This window comes from Panulirus ornatus, chromosome 36 (assembly GCF_036320965.1).
Source record: "Panulirus ornatus isolate Po-2019 chromosome 36, ASM3632096v1, whole genome shotgun sequence".
NCBI classification, from domain to species: Eukaryota; Metazoa; Arthropoda; class Malacostraca; order Decapoda; family Palinuridae; genus Panulirus; species Panulirus ornatus.
In genome coordinates, this window is record NC_092259.1 from 17124311 (window position 1) to 17146709 (window position 22399).

The 22399-nt window shown below is 43.8% G+C and overlaps 1 protein-coding gene across 4 annotated transcripts in view; it reads left to right on the forward strand.

Annotated features, from left to right (window-relative positions):
* LOC139760418 (uncharacterized) overlaps positions 1 to 22399 on the forward strand; it is an 857321-nt gene that overhangs the window by 127439 nt on the left and 707483 nt on the right. Inside the window, exon 1 of one of the 4 annotated variants that reach the window (XM_071683596.1) lies at positions 20224 to 20260. The exons of the other annotated variants lie outside the window; for them this stretch is intronic. Within the exon in view, the coding sequence (XP_071539697.1) occupies positions 20235 to 20260 (26 nt within the window). The 5' untranslated portion in view covers positions 20224 to 20234. Of the gene's footprint in view, positions 1 to 20223; positions 20261 to 22399 lie in introns of those variants that run through there. 4 annotated transcript variants of the gene reach the window in all.

The window sequence follows — 22399 nt, forward strand, 5'->3', positions numbered from 1 at the left end:
GTTGTTGTGTTGTGTTGGGTAGAGATGAGCAGATGACCCACACATCATACAGTAGCAGTACGTGAGCTGCGCTCCCCCTCATCACGCCAGCTTCACCCATCAGGTCTGCTTCACCAGGTTCCAGTATAGTGTGTGTGTGTGTGTGTGTGTGTGTGTGTGTGTGTGTGTGTAGGTCAGGGGATCACGCAGACGTCTTGGTGGGTACAGAAGGGGCCAAAACAACAGATCCGTCTACCCGTTGAGCCCGACGTGGTACGTGCAGGACCATGTGGTACGTGCAGCCCGACGTGGTACGTGCAGGACGACGTGGTACGTGCAGCCCTACGTGGTACGTGCAGGACGACGTGGTACGTGCAGCACGACGTAGTACGTGCTGCACGACGTGGGACGTGCAGCACGACGTGGTACGTGCTGCAGGACGTGGTACGTGCTGCACGTCGGTACGACCTTTTTCGTGGGTATGATGACCTGGGCTCTTGCAGGGTAGAGAGGTATGAATGTGGGGCCGTCAGAGCGCGCGGGGGGGGGGGGGGTAAGGTTGTGGTAGGGGGTCATGCAGAAACAGGGGAGGACTCACTCCTTGCGGGTTGCCTCAAGCGAGGCACTTCCTGCATATTGTTGAGTGTCATCCAGCTAGTTAGTTTGTCTTGGTCATCACAGAGGGAGGCACTGTACCGGCAACACTTCAAGGTATACCATCATCCTAGACTTAGCTTTCTTCTAGTTCTTTGCCAGCGCTGTGGAGCACCATAGACTTGGAACGCCTCCTCGTTGTCTGATAAGGGCTCTGAGCCACTTGTTAATTCGAGAGAAATATTTCTTTAGCAAAAATCCTGCAGAGGTTCACCATACGTCGGCCCTGAGCCGTCTTGAACAGTGTGACACAGAGTACATAGACTGTGTTGAGAGCTGGGCTTGGGCAGGGCGGGTGCGACACAGCCACCGATATAAAGCTGATATAAAGTTGTGGAAACATCAGATGATGTATGTTGCACAGAACGTCCATGATGAGCAGGTTAATGATTGTTGTCCAGGTGAGAGGACGTCACGGTGGTGGGACTGCGTCACACCTCCGTCACACTACGTCGAACGTGACGATGGTAGAAGTCTTATTGGGTTTAGGGTTGTGACGGGAGAGCCATAACCCAGTGTTGTGTATGATGTTATACCAGATAACATCTGAGCCGACAATGTTGACCTGCTGCTGTTGTATTTATCATCACAAGTCTTAGACGAACAGTTGGTTGTTCTTATTGTTTTGTAGATAGACCTTGTTCACTTGTTTATGTCGGTCGGTAAAGTTCATATACTTCCTTCACATTCCGGCCCCCGGGAGCTCCTTCCTTCTTGTGCGGGGCTCCTGCAGCGCTCGAGAAGCAGGCCACGTCCTCTGGTGGCAGGACCGACCGTAACGTGAAGTGGTGGTGGTGGTGTGTGTGTGTGTGTGTGTGTGCGTGTGCCAACAGGAATGCGGGGCAATTGAGCAACAAGTGTTCAGTGTCTTCATCATAGTAGTTGCATCGTGGGCAGGAAGGGTCGCTATGTTGAGTTGGTCGGTGTTTCTAGCATTGTCGGGATTCGTGACATCCACACTGTTGACGAGAAAGTGTAACTCGTACATTCCTGGTAAGCATGGTTTCAGATTGGTGTTTGGCTGTTGGGGTGGCGTTAAGAGAGTGGGGTTGAATTGCTCATGGGGTCATTTCAGTGTATATGTTTTGAGCTTGGATCCCATTTCCCACCTGCGTCTGGAGGCGGATTCCACTGGCCTCCTCATGTGGACACGGAGTGGCTTGGCCTCCTCGTGTTGTGGTCGGTGGGGTGGAGACGGAGTGGACTGGCCACCTCGTGTTGTGGTCGGTGGGGTGGACACGGAGTGGACTGGCCACCTCGTGTTGTGGTCGGTGGGGTGGAGACGGAGTGGACTGGCCACCTCGTGTTGTGGTCGGTGGGGTAAACTTGGGGTTTCTACGTGGGGTTTGATGGTTAGTAATGGAGAGATTTGGATGGGAAGGATCAGATGCTGTTGCAAAGAACTGACTGCTTAGTATATTGAGATGGGATTGAATTAGGGTGATTGATACATATTCTTCATTTCCCGCGTAAGCGAGATAGCGTCAAGAACAGAGGACTGAGTCCTAGAGGTAAAATCCTCACTTGGCCCCCATCTCTGTTCCTTCTGTTGGAAAAGTACAAACTGGAGTGGAGGATTTCCAGCTGAGTGTGAGAGGCCATCCACTGGTCCTGTACACAGATGTATCATTACTACCCTTGGCAACTCCTGTTTTGTGTGTTGTTGTTTGCCCTTGTGTGCATGTGTTTGTCCCAATGCCTTTTCGCAGCTGTGTGTGTTCGTGCGTGTTTGCCTGCTATGTGTGTGCCTGTGTGTCGGTGTGTGTGGCATATGGTTGGGCGAGGGGAGGGGGTCGTGTGCAGGAGCGGGAGGAGGAGGAGGTGACCCGGAGCCAGCCAGGGAGTGAGGGAGGCAGTGTGGGGGCGACCTTGGCAGACAGTCGAGGTATTGGCGGGTCCTCCAGCCAGCGGTGTGGTGCTTGTGCCTCTGGGCTAAGTGGCCGGCCAGTGTACGTGCGTGCTTGCTGATGCTCCCCCGAAGCCCCAGCAACAGTGCCGCCTTGTCTGCCTCCTCCTCCTCCTCCTCCTGTCTTTCGTTGTCTTCCTCCATCTAGTTCTTACCGCCTTCCTCCCTCCCTCCCTCCCTCTGTCATCTCCCGCTCCTCACCCACCATTTCTCCCCACACTTTTGTGTCCTTCGCCCACCCACGCCTGTGTGTGTCTGTGTGTGTGTGTGTGTGTGTGTGTGTGTGTGTGTGTGTGTGTGTACGCTAACAACTCTGAGTTATGTTACAAGATTACGTCATCTTGTGTTTACACGCGCCTGGACGTTGAGGGCCTCCGTTTAACGAGGCCGTTCGTACCTCACTGTCCCGTTGTACTACCATATTGCCGTCCGTCCGTCCGTCCGTCTGTCCGTCCGTCCGATCACAATTTGGTTTCCGCCAGATAAGTGCAGATCCCGTGGTCAGGTTCCGTTAAGACTGGGTGTGAGGATACCTCAGGGGGAGATAAGAAGGTGTCTGTGAGTGTAAGGTGCCAGGTAAGGGTCACCTGTGCAGTATGAGTTGACTCTGCAGAGGATTTGGTGTGTACACAGCAGCTCAGGCTGGACATCCTGGTTTACATGAACAGGTAAGGTTCTGCCTGAATACAAGAAAGGTCCTTAGTTACTTAAAGGTCAACAGGTCAAAGGTCATTCACGTACTTGTAGACGATGATATGTTTCTGGATGATAACAATTGTTCTTATCGGATGGCCTTAACCATGACTTGGGGCCAAGAAGGTCCCACTTTAAGTAAAGGTCAGAAGGTCGGAGGTCAGGGTCACCGCCCGCACTTGTCTAATATATTCTTGCCACACAATGACTTCACTTCTACTTGATAGATGTCAATATCATTTCGCGCTTCTGTGTGTTCTCCTTGGGTCAAGGGAAACCCTTATGGATTTTGAGGGCAAAAGTTCAAAGGTCAGGGTCACATATATTAAGTGTTTCAAAACCATAGTATAATAGACATTTCTAATCTGGTATGTTATATATATATATATATATATATATATATATATATATATATATATATATATATATATATATATATATATATATATTGAAAAGGATCACAATTTTGCGCGTGATCAAGATATTCCTATGAGTCCATGGTGAAAATGAAACACGATAAGTTTCCAAGTGCACTTTCGTGTAATAATCACATCATCAGGGGAGATATAGGAGAGAAATATAACAGTCAGTTGATATACATCGGCGAGACGAAGCTAGGACGCCATTTGGTAAACATGCGATTTTCCAAGACAGACAGCAAGCGTTCATAAACTTATCATTTTACAATTTTTATCAACAATAAAGTTATCTAATTTGTATAGACTATCACTAATATTGATTGTAATTCTTTGTGTATTTAATAATAGAAGATTCAGTGATATTTCTTGTGGTAATAGAGTTAAGAGTTAATAACTGGGATGGCATTACTCCAGTCAATACAATGATCATAGTTTTTAATGTGATTAAACAAGGCATTTGATTCTTGTCCCGTTCTTATGCTATATTTATGTTGCTTAAGTCTAACAGAAAGATCCTTACCAGTCTGACCAACATAAAACTTGTCACAATTTCTACATGGCACTTTATAGATGCATCCAGGAGAATTTTCAGGTGAATTCCTGATGAAGACATTCTTTAAGTATTATTGTTGCTGAAGGCAACATTTACATTAAAGGATTTAAGCAACATGGGAAGTGCAGTAGAATTATTATTGAAAGGAAGAACTAAAAGATTCTTGGTGTCAATGGGAGTTTTGGGCTCAACTCTATAAAATGATTATCTTTGCTAACTTAAGGGATTTATCAATGAAAGATCTAGGGTACTTTCACTTAGATTCAATAGAATATATCTTCTCAAACTCATCATCAATAAACTCTGGACTGCAAATACGTAATGTCCTAAGGAACATAGATTGAAATAATGATAATTTAACTCTGTGATGTTGAGATGAGTAATAATGGATATATGAGCATACATTGGTAGGTTTTCTGTATATGCTAAACTTAAACTTGTTTCCTTGCCTATGGATCATGCAATCTGAAAATGGTAACATACCATTATTTTCATTTTCTACAGTAAATTTGATGGAAGGTACTAAATTGTTAAGTAAGGGGAGAAATATTTGTAAATTTTCATTTGTTGGCCAAACACACAGAACATCATCTACATACCTAAACCAAATTGCATTAGAAGGTAAGATATCCTTTAGTAATTTTGTTTCAAAAAATTCCATATAAATATTACTTAGTACAGGTGAAAGAGGGTTACCCATTGCCACACCAAATTTTTGAGCATAATATTCTCCATTGAATTGAAATACACAGTCTTTTATACACAATTTTATCAGTTCAATGAAAACAGACTTTGAAACAGGTAAATGAATATCATCCAAGACATCAAATAAATATTCTAAAAGGTCATCAACTGGAATTTTTGTGAAAAGTGAGGAAACATCAAAGCTAACTAGTTTGAAATCAAAATTAACATTGGTATTGTTTAGCTTGACTAAATCTACATTGTTCATGTTCATGATATTAGAATTTGATACCTTACCCACTAAAGGGCTTAATAAAGAAACAAACCATTTTGACAATTTATATGTGATGGAGCCTACTGAACTCACTATAGGTCTTGCTGGAAAATTTTGTTTATGTGTTTTGATAAGTCCATACATATATGGCAATGAAGGGGACAAAGATGACAAACTGTTGATAAGAGAAATGTTACCTTTCAACAACAACTTCATTTCTTTATTGAAATGAGAATTAACCCTCCAACACCCAGGATTCGAACCAGGATCTTTTGCTTGGTAGTCGGTAACGCTAACCGCTAGGCCGTGATCGCCTCTAATAGGGATATGACTATTCGGTTACAAGTAATCGAATACCCTTCGTCTCACATCCATGATCAACGGGGTTTACACGCAAAAGGTCCTGGGTTCGAATCCTGGCTGTCGGAGGGCATTTTTTTGATATATAACCGTGCATTAAGCAAAGACGTTTGGTGATATAAGAACAGGACAAGAATCAAATGCCTTGTTTAATCACGTTAAAAACTATGATTATTGTACTGACTGGAGTAATGCCATCTCAGTTATCTGCTATTATTAAATGCACAAAGAATTATAACCTTAATATTAGTGATGGTCTATACAAATTGGATAACTTTATTGCTTATAAAATTTGTTGACAATTCCCCTTCTTGTCCACATAATAAGTTTATGATACGCTCGTTGTCTGTCTTGGACAATCACATGTTTACCAAATGGCGTCCTAGCTACGTCTCTTCGTTGTATATCAACTGACTGTTATATTATATATATAATTTTTTTTTTTTTTTTTTTGCCGCTGTCTCCCGCGTTTGCGAGGTAGCGCAAGGAAACAGACGAAAGAAATGGCCCAACCCATCCCCATATGTATATTTGCGTCCACACACGCGAATATACATACCTACACAGCTTTCCATGGTTTACCCCAGACGCTTCACATGCCCTGATTCAATCCACTGACAGCACGTCAACCCCGGTATACCACATCGATCCAATTCACTCTATTCCTTGCCCTCCTTTCACCCTCCTGCATGTTCAGGCCCCGGTCACACAAAATCTTTTTCACTCCATCTTTCCGCCTCCAATTTGGTCTCCCACTTCTCCTCGTTCCCTCCACCTCCGACACATATATCCTCTTGGTCAATCTTTCCTCACTCATTCTCTCCATGTGCCCAAACCATTTCAAAACACCCTCTTCTGCTCTCTCAACCACGCTCTTTTTATTTCCACACATCTCTCTTACCCTTACGTTACTTACTCGATCAAACCACCTCACACCACACATTGTCCCCAAACATCTCATTTCCAGCACATCCATCCTCCTGCGCACAACTCTATCCATAGCCCACGCCTCGCAACCATACAACATTGTTGGAACCACTATTCCTTCAAACATACCCATTTTTGCTTTCCGAGATAATGTTCTCGACTTCAACACATTCTTCAAGGCTCCCAGGATTTTCGCCCCCTCCCCCACCCTATGATCCACTTCCGCTTCCATGGTTCCATCCGCTGCCAGATCCACTCCCAGATATCTAAAACACTTTACTTCCTCCAGTTTTTCTCCATTCAAACTTACCTCCCAATTGACTTGACCCTCAACCCTACTGTACCTAATTACCTTGCTCTTATTCACATTTACTCTTAACTTTCTTCTTTCACACACTTTACCAAACTCAGTCACCAGCTTCTGCAGTTTCTCACATGAATCAGCCACCAGCGCTGTAACATCAGCGAACAACAACTGACTCACTTCCCAAGCTCTCTCATCCCCAACAGACTTCATACTTGCCCCTCTTTCCAAAACTCTTGCATTCACCTCCCTAACAACCCCATCCATAAACAAATTAAACAACCATGGAGACATCACACACCCCTGCCGCAAACCTACATTCACTGAGAACCAAATCACTTTCCTCTCTTCCTACACGTACACATGCCTTACATCCTCGATAAAAACTTTTCACTGCTTCTAACAACTTGCCTCCCACACCATATATATATATATATATATATATATATATATATATATATATATATATATATATATATATATGTATATATTATTTTATTTTCATCATACTTTGTCGCTGTCTCCCGCGTTAGCGAGGTAGCGCAAGGAAACAGAATGGCCGAACCCACCCACAAACACATGTATATACATACACGTCCACACACGCAAATATATATTTTTTTTTTTTGTCGCTGTCTCCCGCGTTTGCGAGGTAGCGCAAGGAAACAGACAAAAGAAATGGCCCAGCCCACCCCCATACAACATGTATATACATACGTCCACACACGCAAATATACATACCTACACAGCTTTCCATGGTTTACCCCAGACGCTTCACATGCCCTGATTCAATCCACTGACAGCACGTCAACCCCGGTATACCACATCGATCCAATTCACTCTATTCCTTGCCCTCCTTTCACCCTCCTGCATGTTCAGGCCCCGATCACACAAAATCTTTTTCACTCCATCTTTCCACCTCCAATTTGGTCTCCCACTTCTCCTCGTTCCCTCCACCTCCGACACATATATCCTCTTGGTCAATCTTTCCTCACTCATTCTCTCCATGTGCCCAAACCATTTCAAAATACCCTCTTCTGCTCTCTCAACCACGCTCTTTTTATTTCCACACATCTCTCTTAACCTTACGTTACTTACTCGATCAAAACACCTCACACCACATATTGTCCTCAAACATCTCATTTCCAGCACATCCATCCTCCTGCGCACAACTCTATCCATAGCCCACACCTCGCAACCATACAACATTGTTGGAACCACTATTCCTTCAAACATACCCATTTTTGCTTTCCGAGATAATGTTCTCGACTTGCACACATTCTTCTAGGCTCCCAGGAATGTGTTTGAATGTGTTTGATGATAGAGTGGCAGATATAGGGTGTTTTGGTTGAGGTGGTGTGCAAAGTGAGAGGGTTAGGGAAAATGATTTGGTAAACAGAGAAGATGTAGTAAAAGCTTTGCGGAAGATGAAAGCCGGCAAGGCAGCAGGTTTGGATGGTATTGCAGTGGAATTTATTAAAAAAGGGGGTGACTGTATTATTGACTGGTTGGTAAGGTTATTTAATGTATGTATGACTCATGGTGAGGTGCCTGAGGATTGGCGGAATGCGTGCATAGTGCCTTTGTACAAAGGCAAAGGGGATAAGAGTGAATGCTCAAATTTCAGAGGTATAAGTTTGTTGAGTATTCCTGGTAAATTATATGGGAGGGTATTGATTGAGAGGGTGAAGGCATGTACAGAGCATCAGATTGGGGAAGAGCAGTGTGGTTTCAGAAGTGGTAGAGGATGTGTGGATCAGGTGTTTGCTTTGAAGAATGTATGTGAGAAATACTTAGAAAAGCAAATGGATTTGTATGTAGCATTTATGGATCTGGAGAAGGCATACGATAGAGTTGATAGAGATGCTTTGTGGAAGGTATTAAGAATATATGGTGTGGGAGGCAAGTTGTTAGAAGCAGTGAAAAGTTTTTATCGAGGATGTAAGGCATGTGTACGTGTGGGAAGAGAGGAAAGTGATTGGTTCTCAGTGAATATAGGCAAATATATATATATATATATATATATATATATATATATATATATATATATATATATATATATATATATATATTTATTTTATTATACTTTGTCGCTGTCTCCCGCGTTTGCGAGGTAGCGCAAGGAAACAGACGAAAGAAATGGCCCAACCCCCCCCCCCATACACATGTATATACATACGTCCACACACGCAAATATACATACCTACACAGCTTTCCATGGTTTACCCCAGACGCTTCACATGCCCCGATTCATTCCACTGACAGCACGTCAACCCCGGTATACCACATCGCTCCAATTCACTCTATTCCTTGCCCTCCTTTCACCCTCCTGCATGTTCAGGCCCCGATCACACAAAATCCTTTTCACTCCATCCTTCCACCTCCAATTTGGTCTCCCTCTTCTCCTTGTTCCCTCCACCTCCGACACATATATCTTCTTGGTCAATCTCTCCTCACTCATCCTCTCCATGTGCCCAAACCACTTCAAAACACCCTCTTCTGCTCTCTCAACCACGCTCTTTTTATTACCACACATCTCTCTTACCCTTACGTTACTCACTCGATCAAACCACCTCACACCACACATTGTCCTCAAACATCTCATTTCCAGCACATCCATCCTCCTGCGCACAACTCTATCCATAGTCCACGCCTCGCAACCATACAACATTGTTGGAACCACTATTCCTTCAAACATACCCATTTTTCCTTTCCGAGATAATGTTCTCGACTTCCACACATTCTTCAAGGCCCCCAGGATTTTCGCCCCCTCCCCCACCCTATGATCCACTTCCGCTTCCATGGTTCCATCCGCTGCCAGATCCACTCCCAGATATCTAAAACACTTCACTTCCTCCAGTTTTTCTCCATTCAAACTCACCTCCCAATTGACTTGACCCTCAACCCTACTGTACCTAATAACCTTGCTCTTATTCACATTTACTCTTAACTTTCTTCTTCCACACACTTTTCCAAACTCAGTCACCAGCTTCTGCAGTTTCTCACATGAATCAGCCACCAGCGCTGTATCATCAGCGAACAACAACTGACTCACTTCCCAGGCTCTCTCATCCCCAACAGACTTCATACTTGCCCCTCTTTCCAAAACTCTTGCATTTACCTCCCTAACAACCCCATCCATAAACAAATTAAACAACCATGGAGACATCACACACCCCTGCCGCAAACCTACATTCACTGAGAACCAATCACTTTCTTCCTACACGTACACATGCCTTACATCCTCGATAAAAACTTTTCACTGCTTCTAACAACTTTCCTCCCACACCATATATTCTTAATACCTTCCACAGAGCATCTCTATCAACTCTATCATATGCCTTCTCCAGATCCATAAATGCTACATACAAATCCATTTGCTTTTCTAAGTATTTCTCACATACATTCTTCAAAGCAAACACCTGATCCACACATCCTCTACCACTTCTGAAACCACACTGCTCTTCCCCAATCTGATGCTCTGTACATGCCTTCACCCTCTCAATCAATACCCTCCCATATAATTTACCAGGAATACTCAACAAACCTATACCTCTGTAATTTGAGCACTCACTCTTATCCCCTTTGCCTTTGTACAATGGCACTATGCACGCATTCCGCCAATCCTCAGGCACCTCACCATGAGTCATACATACATTAAATAACCTTACCAACCAGTCAACAATACAGTCACCCCCTTTTTTAATAAATTCCACTGCAATACCATCCAAACCTGCTGCCTTGCCGGCTTTCATCTTCCGCAAAGCTTTCACTACCTCTTCTCTGTTTACCAAATCATTTTCCCTAACCCTCTCACTTTGCAGACCACCTCGACCAAAACACCCTATATCTGCCACTCTATCATCAAACACATTCAACAAACCTTCAAAATACTCACTCCATCTCCTTCTCACATCACCACTACTTGTTTTCACCTCCCCATTTGCGCCCTTCACTGAAGTTCCCATTTGCTCCCTTGTCTTACGCACTTTATTTACCTCCTTCCAGAACATCTTTTTATTCTCCCTAAAATTTAATGATACTCTCTCGCCCCAACTCTCATTTGCCCTTTTTTTCACCTCTTGCACCTTTCTCTTGACCTCCTGTCTCTTTCTTTTATACATCTCCCACTCAATTGCATTTTTTCCCTGCAAAAATCGTCCAAATGCCTCTCTCTTCTCTTTCACTAATACTCTTACTTCTTCATCCCACCACTCACTACCCTTTCTAATCAACCCACCTCCCACTCTTCTCATGCCACAAGCATCTTTTGCGCAATCCATCACTGATTCCCTAAATACATCCCATTCCTCCCCCACTCCCCTTACTTCCATTGTTCTCACCTTTTTCCATTCTGTACTCAGTCTCTCCTGGTACTTCCTCACACAGGTCTCTTTCTCAAGCTCACTTACTCTCACCACCCTCTTCACCCCAACATTCACTCTTCTTTTCTGAAAACCCATACAAATCTTCACCTTAGCCTCCACAAGATAATGATCAGACATCCCTCCAGTTGCACCTCTCAGCACATTAACATCCAAAAGTCTCTCTTTCGCACGCCTGTCAATTAACACGTAATCCAATAACGCTCTCTGGCCATCTCTCCTACTTACATAAGTATACTTATGTATATCTCGCTTTTTAAACCAGGTATTCCCAATCATCAGTCCTTTTTCAGCACATAAATCTACAAGCTCTTCACCATTTCCATTTACAACACTGAACACCCCATGTATACCAATTATTCCCTCAACTGCCACATTACTCACCTTTGCATTCAAATCACCCATCACTATGACCCGGTCTCGTGCATCAAAACCACTAATACACTCATTCAGCTGCTCCCAAAACACTTGCCTCTCTTGATCTTTCTTCTCATGCCCAGGTGCATATGCACCAATAATCACCCACCTCTCTCCATCAACTTTCAGTTTTACCCATATTAATATATATATATATATATATATATATATATATATATATATATATATATATATATATATATATATATATATATATATAGAAAGATAGATAGATAGATAGATAGATAGGTAGATAGATATATGAAGTTTACTGATGACTGTCCATCGTTGTCATAATGATGGGCAACATAACGTTGCATACCAGCCATGTGAAGATAATGCTACACTGCTTAATGTGAAAGATAATCCTTATCATTTAATGAGGATTTTATCTGAATATGTCGCTGTTTTTTGTAGGATGGTCTGTGACCCCAGCCTGCTGTGTTATCTGATACGAATAGTGTAGGATGGTCTATGGCCCCAGCCTGCTGTGTTATCTGATAAGAATAGTGTAGGATGTTCTCTGGCCCCAGCTTGCTGTGTTATCTGATAAGAATAGTGTAGGATGGTCTCTGGCCCCAGCTTGCTGTGTTATCTGATAAGAATAGTGTAGGATGGTCTCTGACCCCAGCCTGCTGTGTTATCTGATAAGAATAGTGTAGGATGGTTTCTGACCCCAGCCTGCTGTGTTATCTGATAAGAATGGTGTAGCAGTATGTGTGTGTGTGTGTGTGTGTGTGTGTGTGTGTGTGTGTGATGGTCCATCTTCCCCTGGTCATGTGTGTTGTGTGCCGGGATCAGTAGTTGGGTGCTAATACAAGATGTGGTGGCTTGATGACCAGGTGTACAACGTGTGTGTGTGTGTGTGTGTGTGTGTGTGTGTGTGTGTAAAGCGTTTCTTAACATATTTTAACCCAGCAGTTGATGTTTTCCGTAGGGGCGAAAGCTTGTCAATTTTGGTACGATTTTGACCCCTCTGTTGTGCATGAGGTAGATAGATAGATAGATACAGAGAGAGAGAGAGAGAGAGAGTATATACAAGGGTGTGTATGTGATGGTGAGGAGGTTGAGCCAGTAGTCAGGTGTACCGCGTAGTGCTCACTACACATAGTGCATGTTTGACATACCCTCAGGGTGTATACACTTGTCTACCCCCACACTTCAACTGGCAATGTTCTCTCCTTCAAATTATCTGTTCTCATTTCATCAATATTATCTCCCCTCCCCCCCACCCCCACCCCCTCAACATAACAGGATATTCAAGTCTCTCTCTCTCTCTCTCTCTCTCTCTCTCTCTCTCTCTCTCTCTCTCTCTCTCTCTCTCTCTCTCTCTCTCTCTCTCTGGGCTCTCATATAGTGTTTCGTATTTCGTTGTACGTAAGAGATCTTGGGAGGTTCGTGTGTCTGTTTCTTCCTTGCTGTTACCGTTTTTATACAGTTACCGTTGTGTTCTCTTGATGCCTTCTGTTGTCACATATTAATTACTATACGCTTCTCCTGTGTGTATGTGTGTGTGTGTGTGTGTGTGTGTGTGTGTGTGTGTGTATGTGTGTGTGTGTGTGTGTGTCACGTGACGTAACGCTTCCCTCTGCCTCGCTGGTTCCAATTCTTCCTCATTCAGTTGATGTTGTGTATGACGTCATCATGTTGTGTTGGTGGGGTCACCCGGCTTGTCATTATGTCGGTAAAATGATGGTGTCTTCTGGTTACCTCTTTGTGTATACGACACATATGATCATCATCATCATCATTATGATCATCATCATTATGATCATCATGACATCATCATTATGAACAATAGTGACCATTATATTGTACCGTGAGTTAACCTTGATATAACGTGACATACATCCAGTTCACAAGACGTACACGTCCTCCCTCACACGTCCTCCCTCACACGTCCTCCCTCACACGTTCTCCCTCACACGTCCTCCCTCACACGTCCTCCCTCACACGTCCTCCCTCACACGTCCTCCCTCACACGTCCTCCCTCACACGTCCTCCCTCACACGTCCTCCCTCACACGTCCTCCCTCACACGTCCTCCCTCACACGTCCTCCCTCACACGTCCTCCCTCACACGTCCTCCCTCACACGTCCTCCCTCACACGTCCTCCCTCACACGTCCTCCCTCACACGTCCTCCCTCACACGTCCTCCCTCACACGTCCTCCCTCACACGTCCTCCCTCACACGTCCTCCCTCACACGTCCTCCCTCACACGTCCTCCCTCACACGTCCTCCCTCACACGTCCTCCCTCACACGTCCTCCCTCACACGTCCTCCCTCACACGTCCTCCCTCACACGTCCTCCCTCACACGTCCTCCCTCACACGTCCTCCCTCACACGTCCTCCCTCACACGTCCTCCCTCACACGTCCTCCCTCACACGTCCTCCCTCACACGTCCTCCCTCACACGTCCTCCCTCACACGTCCTCCCTCACACGTCCTCCCTCACACGTCCTCCCTCACACGTCCTCCCTCACACGTCCTCCCTCACACGTCCTCCCTCACACGTCCTCCCTCACACGTCCTCCCTCACACGTCCTCCCTCACACGTCCTCCCTCACACGTCCTCCCTCACACGTCCTCCCTCACACGTCCTCCCTCACACGTCCTCCCTCACACGTCCTCCCTCACACGTCCTCCCTCACACGTCCTCCCTCACACGTCCTCCCTCACACGTCCTCCCTCACACGTCCTCCCTCACACGTCCTCCCTCACACGTCCTCCCTCACACGTCCTCCCTCACACGTCCTCCCTCACACGTCCTCCCTCACACGTCCTCCCTCACACGTCCTCCCTCACACGTCCTCCCTCACACGTCCTCCCTCACACGTCCTCCCTCACACGTCCTCCCTCACACGTCCTCCCTCACACGTCCTCCCTCACACGTCCTCCCTCACACGTCCTCCCTCACACGTCCTCCCTCACACGTCCTCCCTCACACGTCCTCCCTCACACGTCCTCCCTCACACGTCCTCCCTCACACGTCCTCCCTCACACGTCCTCCCTCACACGTCCTCCCTCACACGTCCTCCCTCACACGTCCTCCCTCACACGTCCTCCCTCACACGTCCTCCCTCACACGTCCTCCCTCACACGTCCTCCCTCACACGTCCTCCCTCACACGTCCTCCCTCACACGTCCTCCCTCACACGTCCTCCCTCACACGTCCTCCCTCACACGTCCTCCCTCACACGTCCTCCCTCACACGTCCTCCCTCACACGTCCTCCCTCACACGTCCTCCCTCACACGTCCTCCCTCACACGTCCTCCCTCACACGTCCTCCCTCACACGTCCTCCCTCACACGTCCTCCCTCACACGTCCTCCCTCACACGTCCTCCCTCACACGTCCTCCCTCACACGTCCTCCCTCACACGTCCTCCCTCACACGTCCTCCCTCACACGTCCTCCCTCACACGTCCTCCCTCACACGTCCTCCCTCACACGTCCTCCCTCACACGTCCTCCCTCACACGTCCTCCCTCACACGTCCTCCCTCACACGTCCTCCCTCACACGTCCTCCCTCACACGTCCTCCCTCACACGTCCTCCCTCACACGTCCTCCCTCACACGTCCTCCCTCACACGTCCTCCCTCACACGTCCTCCCTCACACGTCCTCCCTCACACGTCCTCCCTCACACGTCCTCCCTCACACGTTCTCCCTCAGTCTTGCACACCACGTAACTCACACGCCGGGTTCTGCCTACCTCGAGATATCCCTGCGTTGAGCACTACGTGCTTGCCCTAACCTCTGTCAGACGGACCCCGTCGTAAAGTACTTGTAAGTAAACACTTATATGACGTCATCGTTAGGTTCACTACAACTTTACGTTACGCTACGTTAGTCACTTGTTATTATGAGTAATGTTGTGTGGTTATGTGTGTGTGTGTGATGTGTGTGTGTGTGTTATGTGTGTGTGTGTGTATGTGTGTGTGTGTGTATGTGTGGTGTGTGTGTTGTGTGTGTTGGTGGTGGGTGTTGTATGTGTGTGTGTGGTGGTGGTGGTGGCGGCGTTGTCTTGGCAGTGAGGTTGTGAGGCACAGTGCCAGCTGGGCCAGCTAGCTGGTGTCAAGGTGGCCACCTGCCCCCCCCCCCTCCCTCATATGTTGATCTCTCTCTCTCTCCTCTCTCTCTCTCTCTCCTCTCTCTCTCTCTCTCTTCTCTTCTCTCTCTCTCTCTCTCTCTCTCTCCACGTAAGGTCACATTCTTGTGCGCACTTCACTAACACTTGAACTGTGTAGGTGGAGATGGCGCGGGGGGGGGGGGTAAGTTCTACGGCCCCCCCCCCATCTCCTGAACTTTACCAACGTAAAACTTTTTTAAACTTGTGTTTACCGCGAACGTTGCCAGTTACTGAGGTCCTCTTGACCCGTCATCACTGTACGTGTGTGTACGTCTGTACATGGTACGTCTGTACGTGTGTGTACGTCTGTACGTTATACGTCTGTACGTGTGTGTACGTCTGTACATGGTACGTCTGTACGTGTGTGTACATCTGTGCGTGTGTGTACGTCTGTACCTGTGTGTACATCTGTACGTGTGTGTACGTCTGTACGTGTGTGTACGTCTGTTCATGGCGCATATCACCTTCCTTACTTAGCTACGTGTTGTGACCTCTGGTTGTTATAACTTCACATCTTTGGAAAAACTTGTTATAAAGTTTGTTCTCAAGTCGCCCTGACTCTTTTCTCTGCCGCCGTGGTGGGCAAAGTTACGGCTTCGAACCCCTCCAGTGTTACTCATTCGTCGTTATTCTGTTACCATCTCTGTTTCCTTCATGTTGACCTTGTGTGTGTGTGTGTGTGTGTGTGTGTGTGTGTGTGTGTGTTGTGGTGCACAGTCTAGTCATGACTTAATGTAGGATGAGAACAGTGTGTTGCTCGTTTCCTCATTCATGGACTGAGGTGGGAACACTTGCCAGCAGATGGTCCGCCTCCCTCACCAGCTCTGTATCCAGTTCAGGCGGGGTTTTTGCAGTGGGCCACCGTGAAGAACATGTTCTTGGTTGCTCAGTGGGAAATTTTATGCAAGGTTACAAACAGACAAGATTTATTTTAGGTATATATGTATGTATATGTAGGTATATATATATGTATATATGTAGTTACATATGTATGTATATATGTATGTATATATGTATGTATATAGTAGGTATATATGTAAGTATATATGTAGGTATATATGTATGTAATATATGTAGGTATATATGTATGTGTATGTAGGTACATATGTATGTATATGTAGGTATATATGTATGTATATATGTAGGTATATATGTATGTATATATGTAGGTATATATGTATGTATATATGTAGGTATATATGTATGTATGGATATGTAGGTATATATGTATGTATATATGTAGTTACATATGTATGTATATGTAGTTACATATGTATGTATATATGTAGGTATATATATATGTATATATGTAGGTATATATGTATGTATATATGTAGGTATATATGTATGTATATATGTAGGTATATATGTATGTATATGTAGGTATATATGTATGTATATATGTAGGTATATATGTATGTATATATTAGGTATAATATGTATGTATATATGTAGGTATAATATGTATGTATATGTAGGTATATATGTAGGTATATATGTAGGTATATATGTATGTATATGAGGTATATATGTATGTATATATGTAAGGTATATATGTATGTATATATGTAGGTATATATGTAAGGTATATATGTATGTATATATGTATGTATATGAGGTATATTTGTATGTATATATGTATGTATAATATGTAGGTATATATGTAAGGTATATATGTATGTATATATGTAGGTATATATGTAGGTATATATGTATGTATATGTAGGTACATATGTATGTATATATGTATGTATATATGTATGTATATATGTAGGTATATATGTAGGTATATATGTAGGTATATATGTAAGGTATATATGTATGTATATGTAGGTACATATGTATGGATATGTAGGTATATATGTATGTATATGTAGGTACATATGTATGTATATGTAGGTACATATGTATGTATATGTAGGTACATATGTATGTATATATGTAGGTATATATGTATGTATATATGTAGGTATATATGTATGTATATATGTATGTATATATGTAGGTATATATGTATGTATATATGTAAGGTATATATGTATGTATATGTAGATACATATGTATGTATATATGTATGTATATGTAGTTACATATGTATGTATATGTAGGTATATATGTATGTATATGTAGGTACATATGTATGGATATGTAGGTATATATGTATGTATATGTAGTTACATATGTATGTATATGTAGGTATATATGTATGTATATATGTATGTATATGTAGGTACATATGTATGTATATGTAGTTACATATGTATGTATATATGTATGTATATGTAGGTATATATGTATGTATATATGTATGTATATGTAGGTACATATGTATGTATATATGTATGTATATGTAGTTACATATGTATGTATATGTAGGTATATATGTAATGTATATATGTAGGTATATATGTATGTATATATGTATGTATATGTAGTTACATATGTATGTATATGTCTGTGTATGTGTATATATGTATACGTTGAAATATATAGGTGTGTATATGTGTGTGTGTGTGGACGTGTATGTATATACATGTGTATGTGGGTGGGTTGGGCCATTCTTCCGTCTGTTTCCTTGCCTTACCTCGCTGACGCGAGAGACAGCGACAAAGTATGAAATATATATATATATGGTAAACATGCGATTGTCCAAGACAATCGCATGTTTACCTAATGGCGTCCTAGCTTCGTCTCTTCGATGTATATCAACTGACTGTTATATTTCTCTCTTGTGTCTCTCCTGATGATGTGAATATTACACGAAAGTGCACTTGGGAACTTATCGTGTTTCATTTTCCCCGTGGACTCTTAGGAATATCTTGATCACGCGCAAAATTGTGATCCTTTCCAATATATATATATATATATATATATATATATATATATATATATATATATATATATATATATATATATATATATTTTTTTTTTTTTTTTTTTTTTTTTCTTTGTCGCTGTCTCCCGCGTTTGCGAGGTAGCGCAAGGAAACAAACGAAAGAAATGGCCCAACCCACCCCCATACACATGTATATACATACGTCCACACACGCAAAATATACATACCTACACAGCTTTCCATGGTTTACCCCAGACGCTTCACATGCCTTGATTCAATCCACTGACAGCACGTCAACCCCGTTATACCACATCGCTCCAATTCACTCTATTCCTTGCCCTCCCTTCACCCTCCTGCATGTTCAGGCCCCGATCACACAAAATCTTTTTCACTCCATCTTTCCACCTCCAATTTGGTCTCCCTCTTCTCCTTGTTCCCTCCACCTCCGACACATATATCCTCTTGGTCAATCTTTCCTCACTCATTCTCTCCATGTGACCAAACCATTTCAAAACACCCTCTTCTGCTCTCTCAACCACGCTCTTTTTATTTCCACACATCTCTCTTACCCTTACGTTACTTACTCGATCAAACCACCTCACACCACACATATATATATATATATATATATATTTTCCCTGGGGATAGGGGAGAAAGAATACTTCCCACGTATTCCCTGTGTGTCGTAGAAGGCGACTAAAAGGGAAGGGAGTGGGGGGCTGGAAATCCTCCCCTCTCTCTCTCTTTTTTTTTTTTTTTCCAAAGGAAGGAACAGAGAAGGGAGCTGCATGAGGATGTTTCCTCAGAGGCCCAGTCCTCTGTTCTTAACGCTACCTCGCTGACGCGGGAAATGGCGAATAGTATGAAAGAAAGAAAAAGATATATATATATATATATATATATATATATATATATATATATATATATATATATATATATATATATATTTATATATATTTGTTTTTGTTTTGAAGTGGTTTGGGCACATGGAGAGAATGAGTGAGGAAAGATTGACCAAGAGGATATATGTGTCGGAGGTGGAGGGAACGAGGAGAAGAGGGAGACCAAATTGGAGGTGGAAAGATGGAGTGAAAAAGATTTTGTGTGATCGGGGCCTGAACATGCAGGAGGGTGAAAGGAGGGCAAGGAATAGAGTGAATTGGAGCGATGTGGTATACCGGGGTTGACGTGTTGTCAGTGGATTGAATCAAGGCATGTGAAGCGTCTGGGGTAAACCATGGAAAGCTGTGTAGGTATGTATATTTGCGTGCGTGGACGTATGTATATACATGTGTATGGGGGGGAGGTTGGGCCATTTCTTTCGTCTGTTTCCTTGCGCTACCTCGCAAACGCGGGAGACAGCGACAAAGTATATATATATATATATATATATATATATATATATATATATATATATATATATATATATATATATATATATATGCACACGTCTGTTTCAGGGACATGATATCCGTATTTGGGGGTAACGTTAAGTGGTAGTCATTATATGTTGATTCGTCTACCTACATATATATGTTAAGTTACAATTTCCTGTAATTATTCAGAGACGCTGCTGTAGTAATACCATGCTCTTCCATATGTAAAGCTTATTATCGTCTCGTAGTATGATTATGTGTTTGTTTGTATGATAATTCAATATTGATGATCCTCAGTTGATTGTATTCTTGTACTTCTTGCAGGTGGGTGACCCATGACGGAAACAAGTGACACCATCAGGTACGTGTGTCATCAGTGTTACGTTGTGGTGTGGTCAAGCGTGAGTACTGCTGCTTCAGGGTTGTATATCCTGAGTTGACGATACGATGAATCTCTGTTTTGTTATTGATGTTAAAACACGTCATTTGCATATATCATAATCGGTGAATAGACATTATACAGCGGGAGGAAGAAGAAAGCAAGATGAAAATATGTTGAGACCTTTTGAGTAATTGGAAATTTCACCTACAAGTCAGGTTGTTGTTGTTGTTGTCATAGTAACATGAGGAGGTGAAAAGTTCCAAAGTTTAGCGTGGAGGGAAAGAAAGAGAGGTCACAACGGCTCCTCCTACCCTGAAGTTGTCAACGGCCACGCAGTCACCATGTGGCTCCGGGAGATACAGGGTCCATCTAGTGGCGTGGGGGGCACACAGGCAGCCAGCTCTCGGGAGTAAAAACCAAATTGATATCTGTAGGAGAGGGAAAGTGAAGCAACATTCCGGGCGACGTGCAGGTGGGTCAACCTTCCTGGAGGGATGAGGGCGACATCCCCATGTGGGATTGCTCTGTGTGTGTAGTAGTGGAAATGTTGTTGAATCAGAAGGCAACTTTGAGAGGTGAGAACATGATCCCACACAAGTTGGGATGAATCTCTTGTTGTGATCGAGACAACAGTACACAATCAGAGGACTTATATATGAAGTGGACTTCCAGTAGGAGGATGTCTTGTCCATGTGCTTCACGTAGAGGGATGTCCTGTCCATGTGCTTCACGTAGGAGGATGTCTTGTCCATGTGCTTCACGTAGAGGGATGTCCTGTCCATGTGCTTCACGTAGGAGGATGTCCTGTCCATGTGCTTCACGTAGAGGGATGTCCTGTCCATGTGCTTCACGTAGAGGGATGTCCTGTCCATGTTTGTGGATGTAGTTATGACGAACCAAGGTGCAGCTTGAGCCAGAGTGGATGAGGTTGAGGGAGGTGGAGGAGGAATGCAGGTTGTAGCCACAGCTCCTTGACCAGAGAGAGGCAGTCATGTAGGAATGTAAGGTCGCGACCTCCAGCCCCACCCAGACACATGACATCCCTCACAACAAGACAAGCGGAACTTTTGTTAATTGTACACAGTACCAGAAAACCTCATTGTATTGGAGAGAAAATATATTGAATGATGTGGTACAGAGGTGGTGCTGGTGCTGTGGCACTGACGACAAGACACGGCGCTCATCTCGAGACTGGGAAATGGAAGCTGTCATGGGGTCAAGGCTGGTGATGCGTTGTGGTTTAGTGCCAGACGAAATCATGTGTTGCATGAAACACGAAGCCAAACCCTCGCCAACACAACACACTCGTGTTATTACTGTTTGCTTGTAGGTTGTGGGAGAGAGCCACTTCTACCCTCGCGTTGCCCTCGTCCCTTAACCTTGCTAGATAACATGACTCATGACTGTGTATATAGTTACACACGCACACGCACCAGCCTAACCCAGGAACCCATGGATGTGTATGTGTGTGTGTGTGTGTGTGTGTCACTCATGGTATTAGTGATGAGTCAAGGGGGAGACAAAAAGTGGTTTTGATTCATTCTTCCTCATGACAAGTTCATCATCATACTTCATGTCTTTCATTTTGACAACATGACATTGCTTACTGTCTCTCACCTGCAGCATGTTAGTGCTCTCGAAGACATGACCTAGCTGTTCATCGTGGTTATTTACCCATAGATTAACATAAATATTGTGGCATTTTTGTTGTTATTACATATACCGCGAAATATGATAAATATGGGATTACAGATATCGCGAAAAATGATTAATATGGGATTAGAGATATCGCGAAATATGATTAATATGGGATTAGAGATATCGCGAAATATGATAAATATGGGATTAGAGATATCGGGAAATATAAATTTAGGGTGAGCAGGTTATGTAATAAGTAATAACAATAATGATAATATTATGATAAATCAAAATAATTACATTAAAGTGACTACCTTACAAGGAAGGGAAATGCTTGGTTGACGCTCTTCCCAGCACAGACCTCGCTCAGCTAACATGAACCCCTGGCTGCTGGAAGACCCAACATCGCTTACTGGAATGTAGATGAGAGAAAGATGATATACACTTGCAAGATAGACTGTGCTATACACATTTGTACAC